General features: G+C 46.4%; 1 protein-coding gene across 1 annotated transcript; it reads right to left on the reverse strand.

The window, feature by feature from the left end:
- Positions 1-2,252: 2,252 nt before the first annotated feature.
- Positions 2,253-19,632, reverse strand: Akap8 (A-kinase anchoring protein 8). The gene is made up of 14 exons (XM_051177481.1): positions 19,521-19,632; positions 17,121-17,159; positions 16,159-16,191; positions 15,380-15,665; positions 14,473-14,962; positions 13,979-14,108; positions 13,751-13,797; positions 12,585-12,618; positions 10,774-10,861; positions 8,506-8,647; positions 8,159-8,252; positions 7,060-7,190; positions 3,897-3,992; positions 2,253-2,926 (listed from the first exon to the last, which is right to left on the reverse strand). The coding sequence occupies exons 1-14, from the start codon at positions 19,537-19,539 to the stop codon at positions 2,504-2,506; spliced, it is 2,052 nt and encodes a 683-aa protein (XP_051033438.1). The 5' UTR covers positions 19,540-19,632; the 3' UTR covers positions 2,253-2,503.
- Positions 19,633-19,760: the final 128 nt, after the last annotated feature.

Below are 19,760 nucleotides of genomic sequence, written 5' to 3' on the forward strand. Positions count from 1 at the left end.
AAAGCTACAGAGAAACACTGAAAAAAACAACACAAGACTCATCAATTCACATACAACAAATCACTGTTTAACTTTTGTTGCAGATAGGAGTAATATTAACTCCTCACCATTAATGAGAAAGCCTACTCTATTCTGTCAACCCCAAGAGAAGGTATTATTTTTTAAATAATTGGTGTTTTGCCTGCATGTATGTCTATGTGAGGCTTTTGGATTCCCTGGAACTGGAGTTACAGTTGTGAGCTGCCATATAGGTGCTGGGAATTGAAGCCAGGTCTTCTGGAAGAAAAGTCAATGCTCTTAATTGCTGAGCCATCTCTCTAGCTCCTTAATTTTTTTTTTTTTTTTTTTTTTTTAAGTTTTTCGAGACAGAGTTTCTGTGGGCAAACCAGGTTTACCTCAAATTCAGAAATCTGCTTCTGCCTTCCAAGTTCTGGGATTAAATGTGTGTGCCACACAGTCCCCCTGTCCCTGAGTTACCCCATTTTTCAACCCATATAATTATTCCTCATTTTGACGAGTTTACTTATCTCCACGCACAAGAATAAAACAATCCATGTAGCTTGACATTGAGTGGGGGAACACACACTGAAAATTAATGTTTCTCAATGGCAGGCTGCCTGCCTACCTAAAAAATTCTTAAGTACTGCTGTACTAGAGGCAGAGGCAGGTGAAATCTCTTGAGGTCAGCCTGGCTTACACAGTTCCAGGGCAGCCAGGACTACATAGAGAAGACTGGTCTTAAAAACTTCGTAGTCTATTTTTCACACTGCTGTTCAATTGTCAACTTTCTTTTTTTCTTGGTAGCCCCAATACTTTGAAGGCTGAGGCAGGGGAGCTGCATAGCATAGGGAGACTGTCAAAAACAAAGCTGGAGAGATGGCTCACCAGGTAAGGGGGCTGGCTGCCAAACCCGATGACATGAGTTGGATCCTTGGGATCCATGACACTGTGGAAGGGAGGTTCCCCACAAGTTGTCCTCTGAACTCCATGTGCACACCATGTTATGTTCATGTGCTCGCACACTGTTAGAAAAGAATTCTGCTTGCCATAGAGCCCTACGTTCCACTCCCAGGATAACATTCAGTTTGCTTCTACACAGCAGCAATGGACAGAAGTTGTTTCAGTGGCATCACTTTATTGCTTATTAAGTTTTGACATTGATATTCCCATCACAGTTCATCTTATATCCCAGTAATGCTCCTTGACAGAAGTGCTGATGGAATTGTTGCAGTATTTTATTGCCTCTTTTATTGTAATTTCCCACTGGTTCATGTTTCCAAGATATGAACTGTGTATAGTCAAGGACAGGCACAGCATTCTAATTTCAAAAGAGAAAAATCATCATTCTGATCCTATCAACCTGGTACATGCTACCTTAAGACATGCTAAGCCTTCCTTTCTCAGATTCAGAACTGCCAAAGGAATACTACTTGCTTAAAATGGAAACATCTTCACTAACTGTATGAGTTTTTTACAGATAGATCCCATCTAAGGAAATTTATTATGTTTCCCATTGATGGAGTAATTTCATGTTTTCTTCCTAAATACTAAATAGGTAGAGATGGAATTAAGGGGAAAAAAGCTGTAAAATCCCACATTAGTGGAGAGGTGGAACACAAAGAGGTAAAACACAAAACTAATTAGCAAGCACTGAACGCGGAGAACCAATGCCCTTGGCAGTGTCATCATTCTAGAGGTTTAGGCGGGTATGCTTCCTATGGAACAGCACGAAGGGCTTTTCCAGACCTCTCAGACCTCATGCACAGGCCAAGGTCATTGCAGTGACAGGACAGATGTCCAGTGCTAACAGGATGCTGCCATGTCTGGTAAGGAACATACAATACAGTGTATTATAAAAACCAAAGCCCAGCATGGATGTATATACATGGTCCCAGTGCTCCAGAGGCTGAGACATGAGGATTAAATTGAGGTCAGAGTGAGGAAGCAACATGCTATCTCAATGCCAAGCTCCAAAAAAAAAAAAAAAAAAAAAGTCTGCTCATAGGCAGGACCATTTCCTGGACAGACAGATGTCGAGAGTGCACAATCTCAGCTCTCATCCACATGGATGATTGAACCATATGTCCCACACCACAAGGGAATCCCTCCTAAAACAAACAAACAAAAAAAGAACTACAAAACCCACAACCCCTCCAAAAAAATTAAGCAAGTTATATTCTTTATCAAGCTGTTTTCCAAGCAAACAACAACAAAAATCTCGACAAAACAAAACCCCACATTCTGTCAGTTGCTGTATTTAACAAGTATCAAGAAGGTCTTTTATTATTGTAACTGCAGTGCACAAACAGCCATCAAAGGCCACTTGGGAAAATGATTTACCTCTTTTTGTATTCTAACAGAGGTGGGAAGCCATCCACTGTATAGCATCAGCCCTTGAGGTATATTGGGAAGGAAATGGCTGAGTCTTTCCACCCAGTAACACACACCCTAGTACTGCCCATAAATCAGAGATAACACACACCCTGAAACAGGGAAGAAAAGGTCATTCTGTGGGAGTATCCTTAGAGTCTGCATCAGCTGGTCCCACTTCATCGTCCATGATCCCTGGGATAGCTGTAACAGGTATGGTGCTCTCTGTTTCTGCTGCTGGCAAAAAGGCCTCACTTCTGGCCTTGTCTTCAGTGTTCCCATTTTCAGATGCTGTTTCACAGGTTTGCTCTTCCAGCGGCTTTTCAGTGTGGGGGTCACACCTGGTCTCCACAGCACCTTCCACTTCATCTAGGACTTCATTACGCTCTGTAGCTGGTTCTCCTTCCCCCTCTACAGCTCTCACCGCTGCTGTGATCACCTCTGCTAAGACTTCTGCAGCTATCTCCTCTGGTGTCTCTTCTTTCTCCTCTCCTCCTACATTTTCATCTCCTTCTGTCTCAAGATCACCTGTCTCATTGGCAAAAGGATCCTCACCCTGGACAAAGAGGAAACACAAATCAGTGCTAGAGACAGAGAGGCCCAGTATGTGAGGAGCTCTTGTTTTTAGGAACAGAGGTTGCAAAGCAACATACTATAGCAGTACTGTAGCTTTCAGCTCTCAAAGCTTACACATTCAGAGTTCTATTGCTTCTATTATTGAGAATTTCACACATATAGAAGTACTTTATTTACACTATTTTCTTTTTCCTTGCTCCAACTCCCCCCCCATGTTTCCCTCTCTCTGCCCTCAAATTCATGTCCTCTTATTTGTTAATCGTCACACACATTCTGTCCTCACACATGCTAAACAAGTATACCACCACTAGTGCTACCCAGACTCTATTGCACTGTTTTCAGCTTGTTATTATGGCCCTGGCTGGTCTCTAATTCAGTAATCTTCTTGCATCTGGCTCCTGAGTGCTAGGCATCATAGGTGGGTGCCACCACATAACCTTCTTTATTACTTTTGACTTCTGCACCCAGTCTGGTGCTTTCTACAAAACACATCACCAGCATCTGCCTAGTACTTTACAGCTAGACAATCATGGCTTTTTGGGGGTGAATCTGAGCAGCAATGATTGAGCCATCTCCTAACAGCACCACAAGGTCACAGACTGGCAGGTACCAAGTCTCTAGAACCCCCCCCCATTGTCACAGATCCAGCTCTCATGTATTTTTAATATTCATTTTCCCCCCAAAATTCAGAAATTTTAGCCTGGTATGTGGCACATGACTTTAATCCTAGCACTCAGGAGGCAGAGGCAGGTGGATCTCTACGAATTCGAGGCTAGCCTGGTCTACAGAGTGAGTTCCAGGACAGCCAGGGCTGTTATAAAAAGAGGAACCTTGTCTTGGAAACAAACATATATATAAAAATTCAGAAATGCTAAACACTTTAGTCTGGCTATATTCCATACAAATCACTCCCAAGGCTTTTCTGGCTCACTAGATTCACAAATACAAACCTTGAGGTATTTTTCCAGCATCTTCACTATATGTTTGTTGTTCAAAACACTCTTAGCCACATGGAGACTTGTTTTCTTGAACTGCTCAGCAGCCAACTGTAAAAAGGCAACCGAAAAGCTTTTTATAATAGCCAAGAAAAACCAGGACTAGCCAGCATGTGTGATGGTTAATTTAATTGTCACTTGACAAAACCCAATCACCTGAATTAGAGTGGCAATGCTGTACTGTCTAGATCAAACTGGCTTGAGTCACCCCTGAGTTTGTAAGGAGAGGGAGCTAGCTGAGTAACAAGCATGCATGGACTATAGATGTGACAATCGACTTCCTTGAAATGACGCATTATAACCTGGAATTGTAAACCCTTTCTTCACTAAGTTGCTTTTGGTCAGGGTATTTTTTTTTTTTTTTTAATTCTTCTCTTATATATTACATACAGGCTGAAGTTTCCCCTTCCTTCCCTCTCCCAGATCCACACCCTCCCTCTGCCCTCCCTCAGAAAAGAGCAGGCCTTCCAGCAACATCAATCAAACAGGGCACAATACCAAGCACATACCATCATATCAAGGCTGGCCAAGGTAACTCGGTAGAAGGAAAAGGATCTCATAAATAGGTAAAAAAGTCAGTGACTGCCCCCACTCCCACTGTTATGTGTCCCACAAGAACACCGAGCTACTCAGCCACAACATATATGCAGAGGACCTAGGTCAGACTCCTACAGGCTCCCTGATCTCTGTGAGGCCCCATGAGTCATGGTCAATTGATTCTGTGGGACATGTTAGAGTATTTTATCACAGTAAGAAATGAAAACTAGGACACTATGCCAAGCTGTCATGACATGCAACAGCCATCTTTCTTCATTTTGGAGGAATACTCAAAAAGCCAAATATGAAAGAAAATACCAGAGAGCCCCTGTGCAACTTAAGTAGAAAAGTTGTACTCTAAGACAAAAATAGCTATGACACTAAGACCATGCATTGTATGCAGAGGTTAAGACTAAGGAGGGAGCACTTAGGCATGGTAGTGCATACCTTTAGCTTCAAGGATAGTCTGATCTACATGGCAAGTAGGCTGTCCTGTAGGACAGCCAACCTTATTTAGTGAGACCCTGCCACAGAAGGTAAGTTGTGTGGACTACACAGGGGAAAACGGCAAATCCTCTATCTATCTATCATCATCATCATCGTAGCCCTCATAGTAAATCTCAGCAGTACTGACTGCCAAGCATTGGTGCACATGTTTGAGCTCAGGATCTACAAAGTTAGATCTCAAACAACAACAACAACAAAAACAGCTGTTGATGGACCACTTGACTGCTTTGGGGCTTATTTTTTCATATACTAGCCCCTTGCCTATAGACTACTGTTCTGCTGATCTCTGAAAGCCCTAAGAGGAACTGGAGAGATGGCTTGGTTGGTTCTTAGCACCCATACAGCAGCTCACAACTGGAGTCTCTGCAGTTCAGGGATCTGGAGCTTTTCTGACATTCACAGGCAACAGACACCCACATGGTACACAGATACACTAACAAGCAAAACAATCATACACTTAAAATAATAAATCATCGGGTGGTGGCAGTGGAAACCTTAATTTCAGCATTTGGGAGGCAGAGGCAGATGGATCTGAGTTTGAGGGCAGTCTGGTCTCCAAAGAATGTTAGTTCCAGGACAGACAGAGCAGTTACACAGAGAAACTCTGTCTTGAAAAATTGAAACCAGGGGGCTGGAGAGATGGCTCAGTGGTTAAGAACACTAGCTGGTCTTCTAGAGGCATTGAGTTCAATTCTCAGCAACCACACATGATGGCTCACACAACCATCTGTAATGAGATCTGGTGCCCTCTTCTGGCTCACAGGGATACATGTAGACAGAACACTACATATAATAAATACATCTAAAACAAAACACTATATATAATAAATACATTTAAAACAAAACAAAACAAAACAAAAAAAAAAAAAACAAAACCTCAAGCAGTAGGAGATGGGTAGGTAACCACTGGTACTGTAACGTGAATGGGATGCTAGCTACAGCAGCTGTATCACACAGCACAGATCAGATGTTCTGGACCAGCAGAGCCCTTCTTAACTGCAGGGAACTTCCTGGTCCTTTCAGATAACAAAACATTCAAATAGCCTATAAATTGAACTGTGCATCTGCATAGGATCTATGTGTATCCTCCCTATACTTTAGATAACTTATAAGCCTAACATAACTCTGTGCAAACAGCTATGATAAGGTATTAGTTGGGGAACATTAGAGAATTGCAGTGTGAGCTGGGTGGTGGTGGCGCACACCTTTAATTCCAGGAAGCATAGGCAGGTAGATCTACAGCTTGGTGTACAGAGCAAGTTGCTCCAAAGCTACATAGAGAAAACCTGTCTTGAAAAAACAAAACCAAACTAAAGAACCCAAATAACAAAATAAATAAGTAAATAAATAAAAAATTGCAGGGTGTTCAGTACAGTTGCAATTCTACAATATGTCTTCAATCCCCCACTGGTTCAATCTGTGATTGTGGAATTCACAGATAAAGGCTAACTCTATGATCAGATATTTTACAAAAGAAACAATAACAACAGCAAAACTGTGCTAACCCTGGGTCAAGCCTTCAGCCTCAGCCTCATCATAAAGCAAAAACCAAAACAGAACTAGAATCTAGGTTGGTTACCTAGGCCACTGGGTTCTGGATGGCTCTTAGCCTCACCCCACAGAAATCCAATTTTTCAGTAACTGAGAAACTTCAGTGTGATTTGTAGGCAACTGCTTCAATTCAGAATTTCAGCTACTATATATAGCCAACCCACCCCACCCACCGAATTTCTATGCCCCTCCCCCAGGAGAGGGGCAGGATGGGCTTGGAAGCATACACCCTCTAACCCTTGGAAGCAGAGGTAGGTGAACCTTTTGAGTTCCAGGTCAGCAGGGACTACCCAGTGAGAACATGTCTGAAACAAGAGAACAAGAGAGAATGAAAGTCTGTCTCTCAACTCAGCCTCCAAGTAGGTGGGAAGCCCAACTTGTATTTTCAGTAAGATGACAGGCTCACTGCAAGACCTGCTAGTGATGTGAGCATTCCTGGGATAACAGTAGGGTCTAACCTCATTCAACTGGCAGCAGAGGCATGGTCACTCCAGGAGCCAGCTTGCATCAAAAGTAGACTTACCCTCCGATTATGGTTATGGTCCACAGAGTGCAGATGCCGCTGGAGGAGCTGGTGCTGTGCAGGAATCAGCATGTCACAGGCCAAGCAGTGTGCGGCTTCAATCTTCTTGAAGAAATGTTCCTGGCCAATCCCTGGAATGGAACCCAAATATGCCGCTTTCTCCTTTTCAGCAAGGTCCACACTGTCTCCCTCTGCCACCCTCTACAGACATCATTAGGACAGAAGCTGGGGGGGGGGAGGGTTCATATATATATTCCCTAAGAGACATGTCCTCACTGTGAGGAGTGTCATCCATGGCTCATCCTTCCAGCTGAGTCTACATCAAGTAGAGAACAGCAGCTTGTTTCACATCACTCTGGTAAGCAGTTATTGAGCTGTGTTCTCATTTCACTGCACCTAGGGTTTCTTTCCACTAAGTGCTTTCCCCATAGGACATGGAAGTCCTGAGCTATCTTTGCATTTTTTTTTGTGTTTGAGTGTAGCTTTGGAGTCTGTCCTGGAATTCTCTGTAGATCAGACTGGCCTTGACTTCAGAGATCTGCCTACCTCTGCCTCCCTAGTGCTAGGATTAAAGGCATGTGCTGCCACTGCCCAGCTGTTTTATTAAAACAAAACAAACAAAAAACCCAAACTTGTATTTCATTTGCATGTATGTCTGTTCACCAGGTGTGCCTGGCACCCAAGGAAGCCAGAAGAGGGCATTGGATACCCTAGAATTGGAGTTCTAGACAGTTGTAAACTGCCATGCTAGTGCTGGGTATCAAATCCAGGACCTCTGGGAGACCAGCCAGTTTTCTGAAATGCCAAGGCTCTATTTTTCATGGTGTAGGGATTAAACAAGGCATGCTAGCTAAGTACTGTAACATATACAAGCTTCTGCACATCTTTTTATTCTTCAATCTATTTATGCGTACAGATATATGTATGCCTATGTACACAGAAGACAAAAGGAGGTACTGGAGCCATAGATGGTTGTGACTGTGGTAACTGGAGCTAAACCTGAGTCATCTGAAAAGAGCAACCAGCCCACATGGAGCCATGTTCTGCTCCTTTCAGAGCATCTAGAATAAATAACTTGGACACTGGGATGGCAACTGACCTTTGAATGGATCTGGTTTGGATTTAGGGCTTTCCTTCTCCAACAATTCCTGACGCCGCTTCTCAATTTTCTTATTCCTATTTATTATGTACTCCTGGAAGGATGGAGAGATGCCACCAAATGAAATGAGAACACACTATGCAGGGTACTTATTTCTCAACTACACAAAGGGCGAGAAGATGCCACTGTGGTAGCTCCACAGGCAAAACCTGTGACATAGGAACACATACAGTTTAAATTTGGGAAAAGAAATTGGATCATGTTTAAGCCTCTTATTCCCCTTAACCCTTGAAGGCCCCTAACACTTGCATTGCAGGGTTTTCTACCAACACTGCAGCATCCTTTACCTGGAGGAATTCCACTGTCTTGTCAGGCAGTTTAGTACTTATAAACCGCAATGTCTCTTTGTGAAATTTACTTTGCAGATGCTTTTGGATTTCTTCATCTTCAAAACTACGAAACTTGCATACAGAACAGGCAAACTGAATCCTAGAGAGGGAACAAAGAAGGCAGTGGGATCACCAGCTCGTTTCTGGGTACAGAAATGTAAAAGAAAAGGGATTCTTGTCTTTAAGGGAGACAAGAATGTCTTCCAGTCTGTCTCTCAGGTGTTAAGCCAATAAGCCCAGCTAGGAAATAACTTATTGAACTGTCTGAAGAGTGGGATACAGTCTTGCAAACATTTCCTGAAAATGACATCAATTGTTCGGGGATGAAAGAGAACTCTCTAAAGTGAATGAAAAGGCCTTTTGAGCGACTGAGAAACTACTAAAGAGCTGCGGGGCTGACATTTCCTGCTGCAATTCCATTCTCCTCTCTGACAATCTTTAGTTTTTCGAGACAGGATTTCTCTCTGTGTAGCTTTGGCTGTCCTCAAACTCACAGAGACCTGGCTGCCTCAGCCTCAAAAGTGCTGGGATTAAAGGTGTTTACCATCATGCATGGACCTCTCTGATGATCTTTAAAACCCTTGGTTATTAGGCCACAAACGCAATTTAGTTATTAAAGCATTTAACTGGTATGCACTGGGTTCTATCCCTAACATCACAAAAAACATCATCTCACCCTCTGACTGGCTTGAAAACAGACCCAAACCTTCTCATGACTTAGAAGTCTGCCTGCTTGTGTGTGTGGGTATACACACCTATCCGGATTCTAGAGGTCAGATGTTTTATCATTCTCCACATTATTCCTTTAAGACAGGGTCTCTCACTGAACCTCGAGAGCTATGCTACCAGCCAGCAAATCCCTGTGATCCTTCTGTCTCATCCCCCAGTGTTCAGGTTACAGAGGTACATGCCTATGCTTGGCTTTTCTTGTAGGTGCTGGGAATTTGAAGTTAGGTCCTCAAGCTTACATAGCAAATGCTCTTGTTTACACAACCATTATCACAGACCAAATGGCTTTTTAGACATTTCATTAATTGGGGGTGGGGGTGGGGCATGTGTTTTTGTAGGTCAGAGGACAATCTGTGAGAGTTGGCTCTCTCCTACCATGTGGATCCCAGGAATCAAACCCAGGTCTCCAGGTGTGCTACAATTGACTTTATCCACTGAATCATCACACCAGTCCAAAATCAAATGTTTTGATGAGCTTCTAGGAAAAGATGGCTTTGTGTTTTGCTCTTAGATTCCTAAGTTTGAAGTATTTTTCTCTCTTTTTATTTCTGAGACAAGGTTTCTCTCTGCAGTTTTATAGATCAGGCTGGCCTCGAACTCACAGAGATCTGTCTGCCTCTGCCTCCAGAGTGCTGGGATTAAAGGTGGGCGCCACCACCCAGCTGCTAGGCATTTCTCTACACAGGAAAATTATGATAGTACCCTCCTAAGATGAAGGGTTACAGTCATCTTCATAAGCATGCTGTGGCAGATATACACTCATATGAGGGGGGGAGAGAAGACACCTCTCTGCACAAACACATGCCCTACCCCATAATAAATAAATAATGTAAGAGGTCATTTGGTCTGGGGGAGAGATGGCTCTGTAGGTAAGACCACCTGCTACGTAAGGACAGCGATAAGAAGCCACACATACTAATATAGCCACTAGTGACTCTTGATTTCTAGCCAGTAGCTGTGTAATGAATCATGAGGGGCAGACTCATGGTGCATCAAGGCAGCATTTTACCATTCTTCTATTTTGAAACAAAATCTGGCCAGTAGAATTCCACACACATGTATTCTCACTCTACTGAATTTGAGAGATTGTCTAGCTTTGGACAGGGAACCTCCTCTTGCCACCTCTGTTGAATGAAGGTCACTTTCTGGGAGGCTGAATGTCAAGTCAGCAGACAGACTGGGCAGCCCTTGAGCCTACTGAGGAGGAAAAGAGCCCTCTGATGGGCATGTCTGAGCCCCACAGTTCTAGCCTCAGGTGAATTCTCTGAGCAAAACCAGACAGCTAACTATACCCATCTTTCACACACTTCTCTATGTTGTAGCCCCAATAACCTGGCTAAGACTTCTTGATGGATGTTACATCAAACCAAACTCCTGTGAATTACAGAGGGAGGACTGGGTGAGCTTGGAGAGGTTGGAAGTGCCCAGACTCAACTAATTACCTTCAGTGGAGGCGATCTTTAAGTAGCCAGTCAACCTGCCTCACTGGCCCCTTACCTGTCAGCTGCTCGGTCCCGCATCCGGTCTCTCCTCCTTTGCTTCTCCCGCCTCTTCTTCACATCCTCGTCCTCATCTTCCTTTTCTCCTGTAACAGAAAAGTGTCCTCGAGACACTGAGGAGCCTGCAGGTGAGGCCAGCTCCAGGGCCAAGTTAGATGCTGCAGCTTGGCAGCCACACCTTGTACCCAATTTCCATTTCTTTTGTGGCAGAGCCAGGGTACCCCAGAGGCTCCTGATGTACCAGGACCTTTGATGAGAACCCAGAGGAGTTGCCTCACTCCGTCTATGGCCTGATGGGCAGAGGCCCATCCCACTCATGGCCACTACTCTGTTCTGTCCTAGCCTACTGGTCCAATATAGCACTCTTGTTGTTGGGTCTTCTCCCAAGTCATTCAAAGAGCAGCAAATAACCCACAGAGGCAGCAGTTGGAAGGCCTCAAGAAATAAAGCAAGCTGCACTGCCACCCTCCATCCCACCTCTAGGTGGGCTGAGGTGACCATCCAGTTGGCCTCACCTGAACTAAGGACTCAGCAGGTCTGACAGTCCTTGCTGGTCCGATCTCTATCTTCCACTCACAAAAAAAACCTTGGACTTTCCCAGGGCTGAGTGGGAAGCAATCCTAAAAATAAAAATGGGAAGAGACCAATTGGTCCTCCCATCCATTCTTTGGGGCTGGCATAGCTCCCAGAAGAGCCCTGCGGCCAGCATCTCAGCACAAGAGCACACTGGATCCCTAGGCTCAGGGCCAGGGCTGGATGCTGAAAAAAGGTTGGATAAGCATCTGAACTGTAACCCCTACCCCTGATGCCAGTCCCGAGACTGTCCCACGAAGATGGCGACCGGCGTGCGCTGCTCAGAAGCCTCTCAAAAGGACGTGTGGGACTTTTGGCAAGAGGTCACTGCCTGAAACTATGACTGCTGTTTAATAGCAAAGTCATCCCGGTTGGGTAGCAGGACCTGTGCGCAACAAACATGTCACCTTTGCTTTAGCATTTACCCGGCTGCATGAGCTGAATGCTGGGGGTGATCCCACGCTGTGGACAAGACTTTAATTTGCAGGGTGGGGACATCTGAGGATTAGCTAACCTGAGAATCTTAAAGGAATCAAGGGCCTTCACCTTATAAGGGGTGAGGGCTAGCCTGTGATCCTTGAGGGTAACCAGCTAGGTCAGGCCCACAGAACAGGGAGAAAGACCAAGCGGCTGCAGGGTGAACTTAAGACCTTGCAGCACAGGGTGCTGGAAGTCACCCTAGTGGTATAACCTTGTTGGGTTCTTACGTCTCCTGCCCTAGAACTGATCTGTTCAGTGGTTAACTGTTTTGAGATCTGGCCCTGAGAGTACTTTACAGGCCACCCTTGCAACCTCAAGACCAACCACAGCAGGTATTTGCTCTCTGTCCAAACATACCAAAGTTGCCAGTATTTCTGGCAGAGGCCAGGGCACAGACTGAGGCTCACAACTGAGAAAAACAAACAAAAAAGCTCCCAAAAATAAAAAAACCTAGATGGCAGGGATAGTGAAGATGGGCCAGAATATGGGATTAGAGAAACACACTTTCCTACCATGGGCATCACAGACACCCAGAGATAGGCTCCCCAACTCCTACTACCCGTATCTGTATCCACTGAGGCAAATGAACTCCTTTCAGGCGAATCCTGTCCCAAACATTGGACCAAAACTTTGGGGGTGGTTGCCACAGTGTAGGCCCACTGCACAGCTGCAGCTCCTCTGCCATGAGCCAAGGAGCTCAGCAATGAGTGTGGGTCAGATAGAGGAAGGCTGTATGGGATACTAGGCAATGCCTACCTCTCTGCTTCCTGGAGTCCAAGAGGTCATCCTCCTGAAAAGAGGTACATGCAGTGTTAGGCAGTGAGGTGGGAAGTTCCAGAATTCTCTATAAACAGAAGAAGCTCTAATACCTAGTGTGTGGTCTCCTCAAAGACCTTGGCCTACCAGGGTGCTGGGAAATGAGGCAGTGTAAGGGAAACCTCTTGGGATCTCCTGCCACAAAGGTGAATTCTTTTCTATAATAAACAACTTGGTTCTCTTTAAAGTGACAGACCCTGCCTCTGGAGGAGTGGTGGTAACTGTAAATTCCACACAGCTCTGTGTCACGGAACAAGAGCTCACCCACTAGTAGAAGAAGCTCTAGTTTGTGGAATTTGAATTCCAGCACTGGCAATGAGCTTTTCTAAATTTCCAAGTATGTGTTTTACATTTTAACAAATTAGGGTAAATACAGACCCAAGGATTATTTAAGCAGAGCCAATGCCTTGGGCAGGCCTAAGAGATCTGTAGAGACTTCCAGCATCAACAGCTAAGTCAACTGAACAGGGAGCAAGCAAGATTCAGAAAAGCTTCAAAGTTGTTGGTAATACCAGGTGGGGAGTGGAAGAGCACTTGAAGGGCATTGTTTAAGCCCTGGATTCTATATCCTGCCACATGAAAGAGAAAAGCTATTGAAGACCCTGTTAGCCCACCTTCACCCCTTCTCCCCACCCGACCTCTAGAAATACCTAGAGGAAATGTCCTAACATATGCAGGGAATAAGAATATCCTCCTCAGGAATGTGGTGTGGCCTGAGAACTGGTCTCTGCTGCCACTCCCCAGTGACCGGCTATCAGGAAAACAAGCTGCAGACAGAGTCAGTGGCATCCTATAGAGTCCCACTGTAGATGGCTGATGGCTAGACTCAACATTATAAAGGGGAAGAAGATGACGATGACACACACCACACACACACACTAACTGTGAGGAATGGAGGAAGGGGAAAACTGTGGTTCATATGTAACCATCCTGTATGAGAGAATTAGACATACACACTGAGAACAGTTGTTCCAGGGTGCTCCCAAGAGGTATGTGGTTGTGTGGTTGAGTCTACCAAGACAGCTATTTTCACCTCTGTGAGGAGGGAAGAAAGATAAAGGACAGAAGAAACTCCAGACACAAAGAATTTATAAAGGTGAACTCACCCCCCTGAACTCTTCATCTCCTGACCGTAGGTCACCAGCTCCATCATCTGTCAGACACAGGGAGCAAGAGGATTAGCCCCTAGGTGGGTGTGCCCCAAACTCCCTAACTCACTAACCAGACTGACAACAGGGAATAAAGCTGTATTAGTCAAACAATGCAACCTCAAGTCCTAAGCAGGCAACTGACTCATTTTACACCCACCCGGCACAGTGACCCCCAGAGCATACCGTTTTCAGATAAATCTCCTTCACTGTCAGCACGAGCCAGTTTGGCATCAGGCTCTTCATACAATGGAAACTGCTTTCGCTTCCTGCCCATGTTGTCTGGTCCAAAGCGCTCAAACCCTCTTCTTCTGGGCTACAGATACAAGCATATGCCATATACATGCTGACCTGGGCCAGTAAGATGCCCCAGAAATGAATATCAGAGTTTGCAAGGAAAGAGAGCATAGGCAGGAAAAAGCCTTTGAAAATAGAGATACTATGTTTGGAGTTCAAAGCTAGTGTCACACTTGAAGAAGCCAGACATACACGTGTGATTCTAATGCTATGAAATATCCACACCAGGCCAACCCAGGAACAGAACAGATGAGTCGGTAGAGATGATCTAAAACCAAGTGGCAAAAAGTGGAATTGCACAATGAGGAGTAAGGGCATAACTTTTACATCCATAAAGCTGTTAGGAAGAAAAGGCAAGGCCTGAGAGAAGTTGGTGAACTTACCCAATCTCGTATCCTAGTCTGGGACCGGCCATATCCATAAGGCATGGTGCTACCAAAATTGCCCACCCCCTGCATGCCCATCACGTTGTAGTCAGGGGCCATGGACTGGGAGAAGAGGGAAGGAGGTGGCCTGTTGGTGGAGGGCCCACCTAGACCACGTCCACCCATGTAGTTCAGCTCATTCCAGGTAGCGGGTAGGGGCTCCGAGGAGGCTGAGGGCGGCATGAAGGGGTCACTACGCATGAAGGTGTTGGAGTTACTCCGATCCTGGAAACGGCCCTGGCCCTGGCCCCGGCCTCTCATGAAGCCATCAAGAGAGCCCCGTTCTGGTGTCGGGTCCCGACAGTCGTTGAATGTCCCACCAAAGCTACCATTTCGGTCAGCCCCCAAGTCAAAGTCATAATCATAGCTGTAGCTAGGGCGGTAGGGATTATGCTCAGGCAAACAGGGTCTGGAGTCATAGGGCTCATAGGGCTGGAAGCGGAAGGAACTGCAAAGGAAGTATACAGCCTGTTAGGAGCAGTCAGGAGACTTGCTAAGCCACCCAGGCCACCCAATCATCAGCTCTCAGCTTAACTTCACACTAAGCTGACCGACCTCTTTACATCCAAAACAAGAAACCAAATCACACACTATCCACGGAAGTACCCAGAAGGCAAAGTAGCCCAAGACCCTCACTCAAACACCGCTAACAAGAAAGATCATGAAGCCCTTGCCAGATGAAGTCAGAGTCGGGAAATAACTAAATTAAATCAGCCAACAGCTCAGCCTTCAAGTCCTATTGCAGAAATCACCTCCCCTGTCTAAGATACAGGAGCAGGGAAGACATCTTTCTAAGAGTTGGTACCCATCCACCTCACAGTTCCTGAAAGTGACTCCACCAGGAAAGGCTTAAGGTAATAATCACCTGTCTCGGTCCTGCATGCCCTCCCCACCGCTGCTGGTCCCACCCCTGCCTCCTTCTTTGGACAACATGTCCAAGCGTTGGTTGATCTTGGCAATGAGTGAGTCAGAATTGTCCGTGCAAGGCTCAGGGGCAAAAGAGGCTATTTGCATGGCAGAGTTCCCAGCTGCCAGGCCACTATCACTGGGCTTGGTGGCCTCCCATGAGGCAGGACCGTAACTATAAGGTGCTCCTGCAGAGACAGTGGCAGTGGTGGTCTGGGCGTTGTAGTAGTTGTAGTTGTCATAACCTATAAGAAGAAAGAAGAACCATGTCAGAACTTAGCACATGAGGCTGGTCATGACATTATTGTGTTCAGGATCACTCTCTGCCTGCCAAGAAAGGAAAAGTTCATCAACATCATACCATAACACACAAGTGATCAAGACCAGAGACAGGTGGCCACAGGTTGTGGTAGCAGGTTTTCTTTAAAAGACACTAGGATTTGTTCCCTAAGCAAAGCCAGAGGTGACTATGAGCCCTGAAGCAGCAATTCAGTGACAAAGACTTCTGAAAGCTGCTGTTTTTGCACTGTATCCATAATCCCTCCCCATCAGGTTCAAACTCCGCCCTCAGGACAGCCTAGCTCTGGTACCCCTCAGCACCCAGTATCCCCTCAACTCTTAGCCACCCACAGAGCTGTGTACACAGCCAGGACAGGGAACGGGGACCTGTAACTCAGTCCCTCTGGGTGGTTGCTCAGAGTTTCACTTACCCATCTCAAAACAGCCTTCAAGTCTTACCTTGCCAGCTGGCCATACTGCTCCCATATGCACCTTAGGAGAGACAACATAGATGCGCTTCAATATCAGACTTACAGAGAGCTGTCAATTCACCACACCACAAAACAGGATGTGACAGTGGTCGCAGTGGTCCTTGGCATGCTCATGTTTTACAGAATGGGGACAAAGCATTATCAACATTTCTTTCCCAGGTAAGCCTGACTTCTCCCCTGAAAGCTAGGGAGAGAAAGGGAAACAGCAGTCCCCAGGATGCTGACTTAAACTACAATGCCAACTGAGAGGTCAGTCTGGCCTGTACCTTACAATGAGAGTCCCCTATATAGGCTCAGTTCCCACCAGGAGCCAAAACCTAGTTACTGCTAATCATACCAAGAGGGCATAATGGAAAACTACATTCTCTGCTGAACAAGAGCATATTATGTAGTATGGGTGTCCTAGAGACCACCTCCGGGGACACAAGAAGATAAACAGAAAAGTGGCTTGCCTCCAATGGTGCTAGTGACATGTCCAAGGACTGGAAAAAAAAGAAGCTTTTGTCCCTTGCAATGGGGCTGAGTGTGCCCCAGGCTCTAGACTCAGAAAACAAGGATGAGCAAAAAGCCTTGGTCATATCTAGCCCACCATTTTTTTTTAGAAAGAGTTCTTGAATTAAAAACAGGTTTTATCCCTCTAAACGGTCACAGGAAAAGTACCCCCAAACAAAAAACATTCCATGACATACCAAATATAAAAGGAAACTTACTGAGACCCTTCCAGAATTTAAAAGAAAACTGAGCACTGAGAGGGTGGTGGAGTGATACAGGCAGAATTCTATTTACTAACCAGCCTTTGCTCTCCAAACTATTCTTCCTTTTAAAAAAAGGAATTAAGAAAAGGGCAGGCAATTTTACCCCAGTGAAGGCAGATGTTGGATTCTACTAAGGGGCATCCATGATTCAACCCACTAAACAGGAACCACTTACCCTGGGTGTTGGCAGGCGCAGCACTCCATGCCCCATAGCCTGCAAAGAGACCATGTGTCAAGATTCTATCCACCACCAAGAAGATGTGCGTTCTAAGAATCTCCAGAAAGTCTAAAGGGATTTCCCTTTTCAGAAGTTAGTGTCGCCTAGTGGTAGAGGCAGGCAGATCTCTGTTAGTTAAAGGCCAGCTTGGTCTACAAAGCCAGTTCTAGGATAACCAGGGCTACACAGAGAAACTCTTGTTTCAAAAAACAAAACAGAGTAAGTGCCAACTTACAACGAAGGAATGTAATGTAGTACCCCCTCCCATCCATCCCGGAAACTACAGACTGTCCAGCTTTACCTGGCTGAGCTGGGGTCAAAGCAGAAAAATGAATGAGGAAATCAAACTTGGGAGGACCTAGGACCAGCTACCAGCCCCAGGTCATAGTGCCCACCCTACTGGTTCAGCCACCACATTAAGTGGAAAAACAGCTCAGATTGCTGCCAGAAGTGCCACATAACCGAGAAACAAGCTGGGAACTTGGTGACAAACTATAGGGTTTGTTTCCATGTAACTAAACACTCAATGCCTCAGCCAGACCTCCAGTGTTCCTTGCCTACCAAGTCACCCCAACAGCACTCACCTGGGCAGGAGGGGGTTGTACTGTCTTGTGTTCTTGGAGCCTAGCACATAGCTTTCCAGACAGCCCCTGGCTGTCAAACCACCTCACTGTTATCTCCCATTCCAGGATATTCCTTATCCACCATTAACATAGTTCCTTCAATGTGCTGACAGAACATGTGCCCAGCAAGTTCTGCCATACCTAGTAGCTACAGAGCAGAGGGAGCTGAAGCGCCTACCAACTGGTCCTGAAGCCGTTTGCCTTCTCACCTCAGCAGACTATGGCTTCCTGTCCCTGACCCACCCTGTCAACCAAGCTGTCCTTTTAACAGTAAATGAACTACCTCTGGGCACAAACAGTGTCCCCGTTGAGACACTGGTCTTTGTAATTGCGGTCACACAGTCCTAGAGAGGACTTCAGGCTGCAAGTGCTTTAACAGAGCCTAGGTAGAAAGTGGGGGTCAAAGTAGGGTTGTGAGCCAGGCGGTGGTGGCACACACCTTTAGTCCCAGCACTCGGGAGGCGGATCTGTGTTCAAGACCAGCCTGGTCTACAGAGCTAGTTCCAGGGCAGCCTCCAAAGCCACAGAGAAACCGTCTCGAAAAAAATCAAAACAAAACAAAAAAAGCTGGGTTGTGCCAGATATCTGGTGGGCAAGGCTAAGAATAGAAGACCTAGCTAGGATCTGAAAGGCAACGAACGCTGGGTTGTACTTGAAGATACCAAGCACATGTGTTCATTACACCTCAGGCCTCTGCCAAGTCCAGTTCCAGGGACCTCAAGATCCTTCCTCTAGCAGCTGTAAGTTGCTAACAATTCCCTGAGCACACTTCGAGCCCCACTCCAAGTGTTCCAACTGTCTCCTGCAGGTAAATTTAGACCCAGGAGGATCTCTTGTAGACCAGCCTGCCTCTGCCTCCCAAGGGCTGGGATTTAAAGGCGTGCGCCATCAACGCCCGGCCCAGGAGGATCTCATTCTAGAGATTAAAAGCAGGTAGATCGAGAAATGAGGTCTATTGCAAAAAGATGCTGAAATTTAATTTAGGAAAGGTAACGTTCCCGCTTTCGCCATCGTCTTGGCCCCCCTCCCTCCAGCCACTGTAATTTTATAGTTCAAGAGTTCTAGTCCCTCAGTAAACTGACACTTGGAGAAGGTAGACTAATCTGTGGTCCAGGTCGAACAGTAGGTTTTGCACAAAACGCGCAATGTCCGGCTCTTGGAGGAGTTCACCTCCCAAGAGAAGCACAGATCGCGCACACTGAAGAGACCCAAGCAGATTATTCCGGGCTGAACGCCCGCAGCCCGCAAAGCTCCGGAAAACAAGCCCCGGGGCACGTGCTCTCGTCGATGGCCGGCTGTTGATGAATTCCCGAGACTCCGCCCGCTGCCAGCCGCCTCAGACCCAGCGACCTTAGCCGGCCCCCACCCCCGCTGCGCCGTACGCCTTAGGTCCGCCCCTGAGCCGCCATTTTGTGGCGTCTTCGGAAGAGAAGGCGGGACTGAGACAGCCGGGGTGGTCGGGTCTGGGCCGCGACGAGATCCCCTAGGCTTGCGTAGTGAAAACGACCCAAGGCGCCTTCAGAAACCCGGCATGGCATCGACCTCCGCGCCTCATCCCTCCCCCACCTCCCTAGTCCTACCGGCCAATCCACACGCAGCGCCCCGGGAACGAGTGCGCGAAGGCCCAATAAGCGGCGCGCGCGCGTCCCGGCCGACATTCCGCAGGACTGGGCTGCGGCAAGTGTCCCGGCCACGGCGCAGCAGCCTTCCGTGCGTGCAAATAGTCCGTACTAACCTCCATAGCCTTGCTCCATGTCTCCAACGCGAACCGCCAGCAGACCCTTTTCTTAGCTTTTATCAGAACGCATGCGTTCAACGTGCAGTCTGCTACTGGAAAACGAAGGATTTACGTCTCTCCTCCTGAACACTATCATTGGTTGGCTCTCAGCTGAGCCCGCCCCCACCGTCCCACCTAGCCTTCCGGGTTGCTAGGCTCAGGAGTTGTGCCTCAAGGGTAAGCTAGTGCGCAAGAGCG

The sequence above is a fragment of the Phodopus roborovskii genome, unplaced genomic scaffold, assembly GCF_943737965.1.
Source record: "Phodopus roborovskii unplaced genomic scaffold, PHOROB, whole genome shotgun sequence".
Taxonomy (NCBI): domain Eukaryota; kingdom Metazoa; phylum Chordata; class Mammalia; order Rodentia; family Cricetidae; genus Phodopus; species Phodopus roborovskii.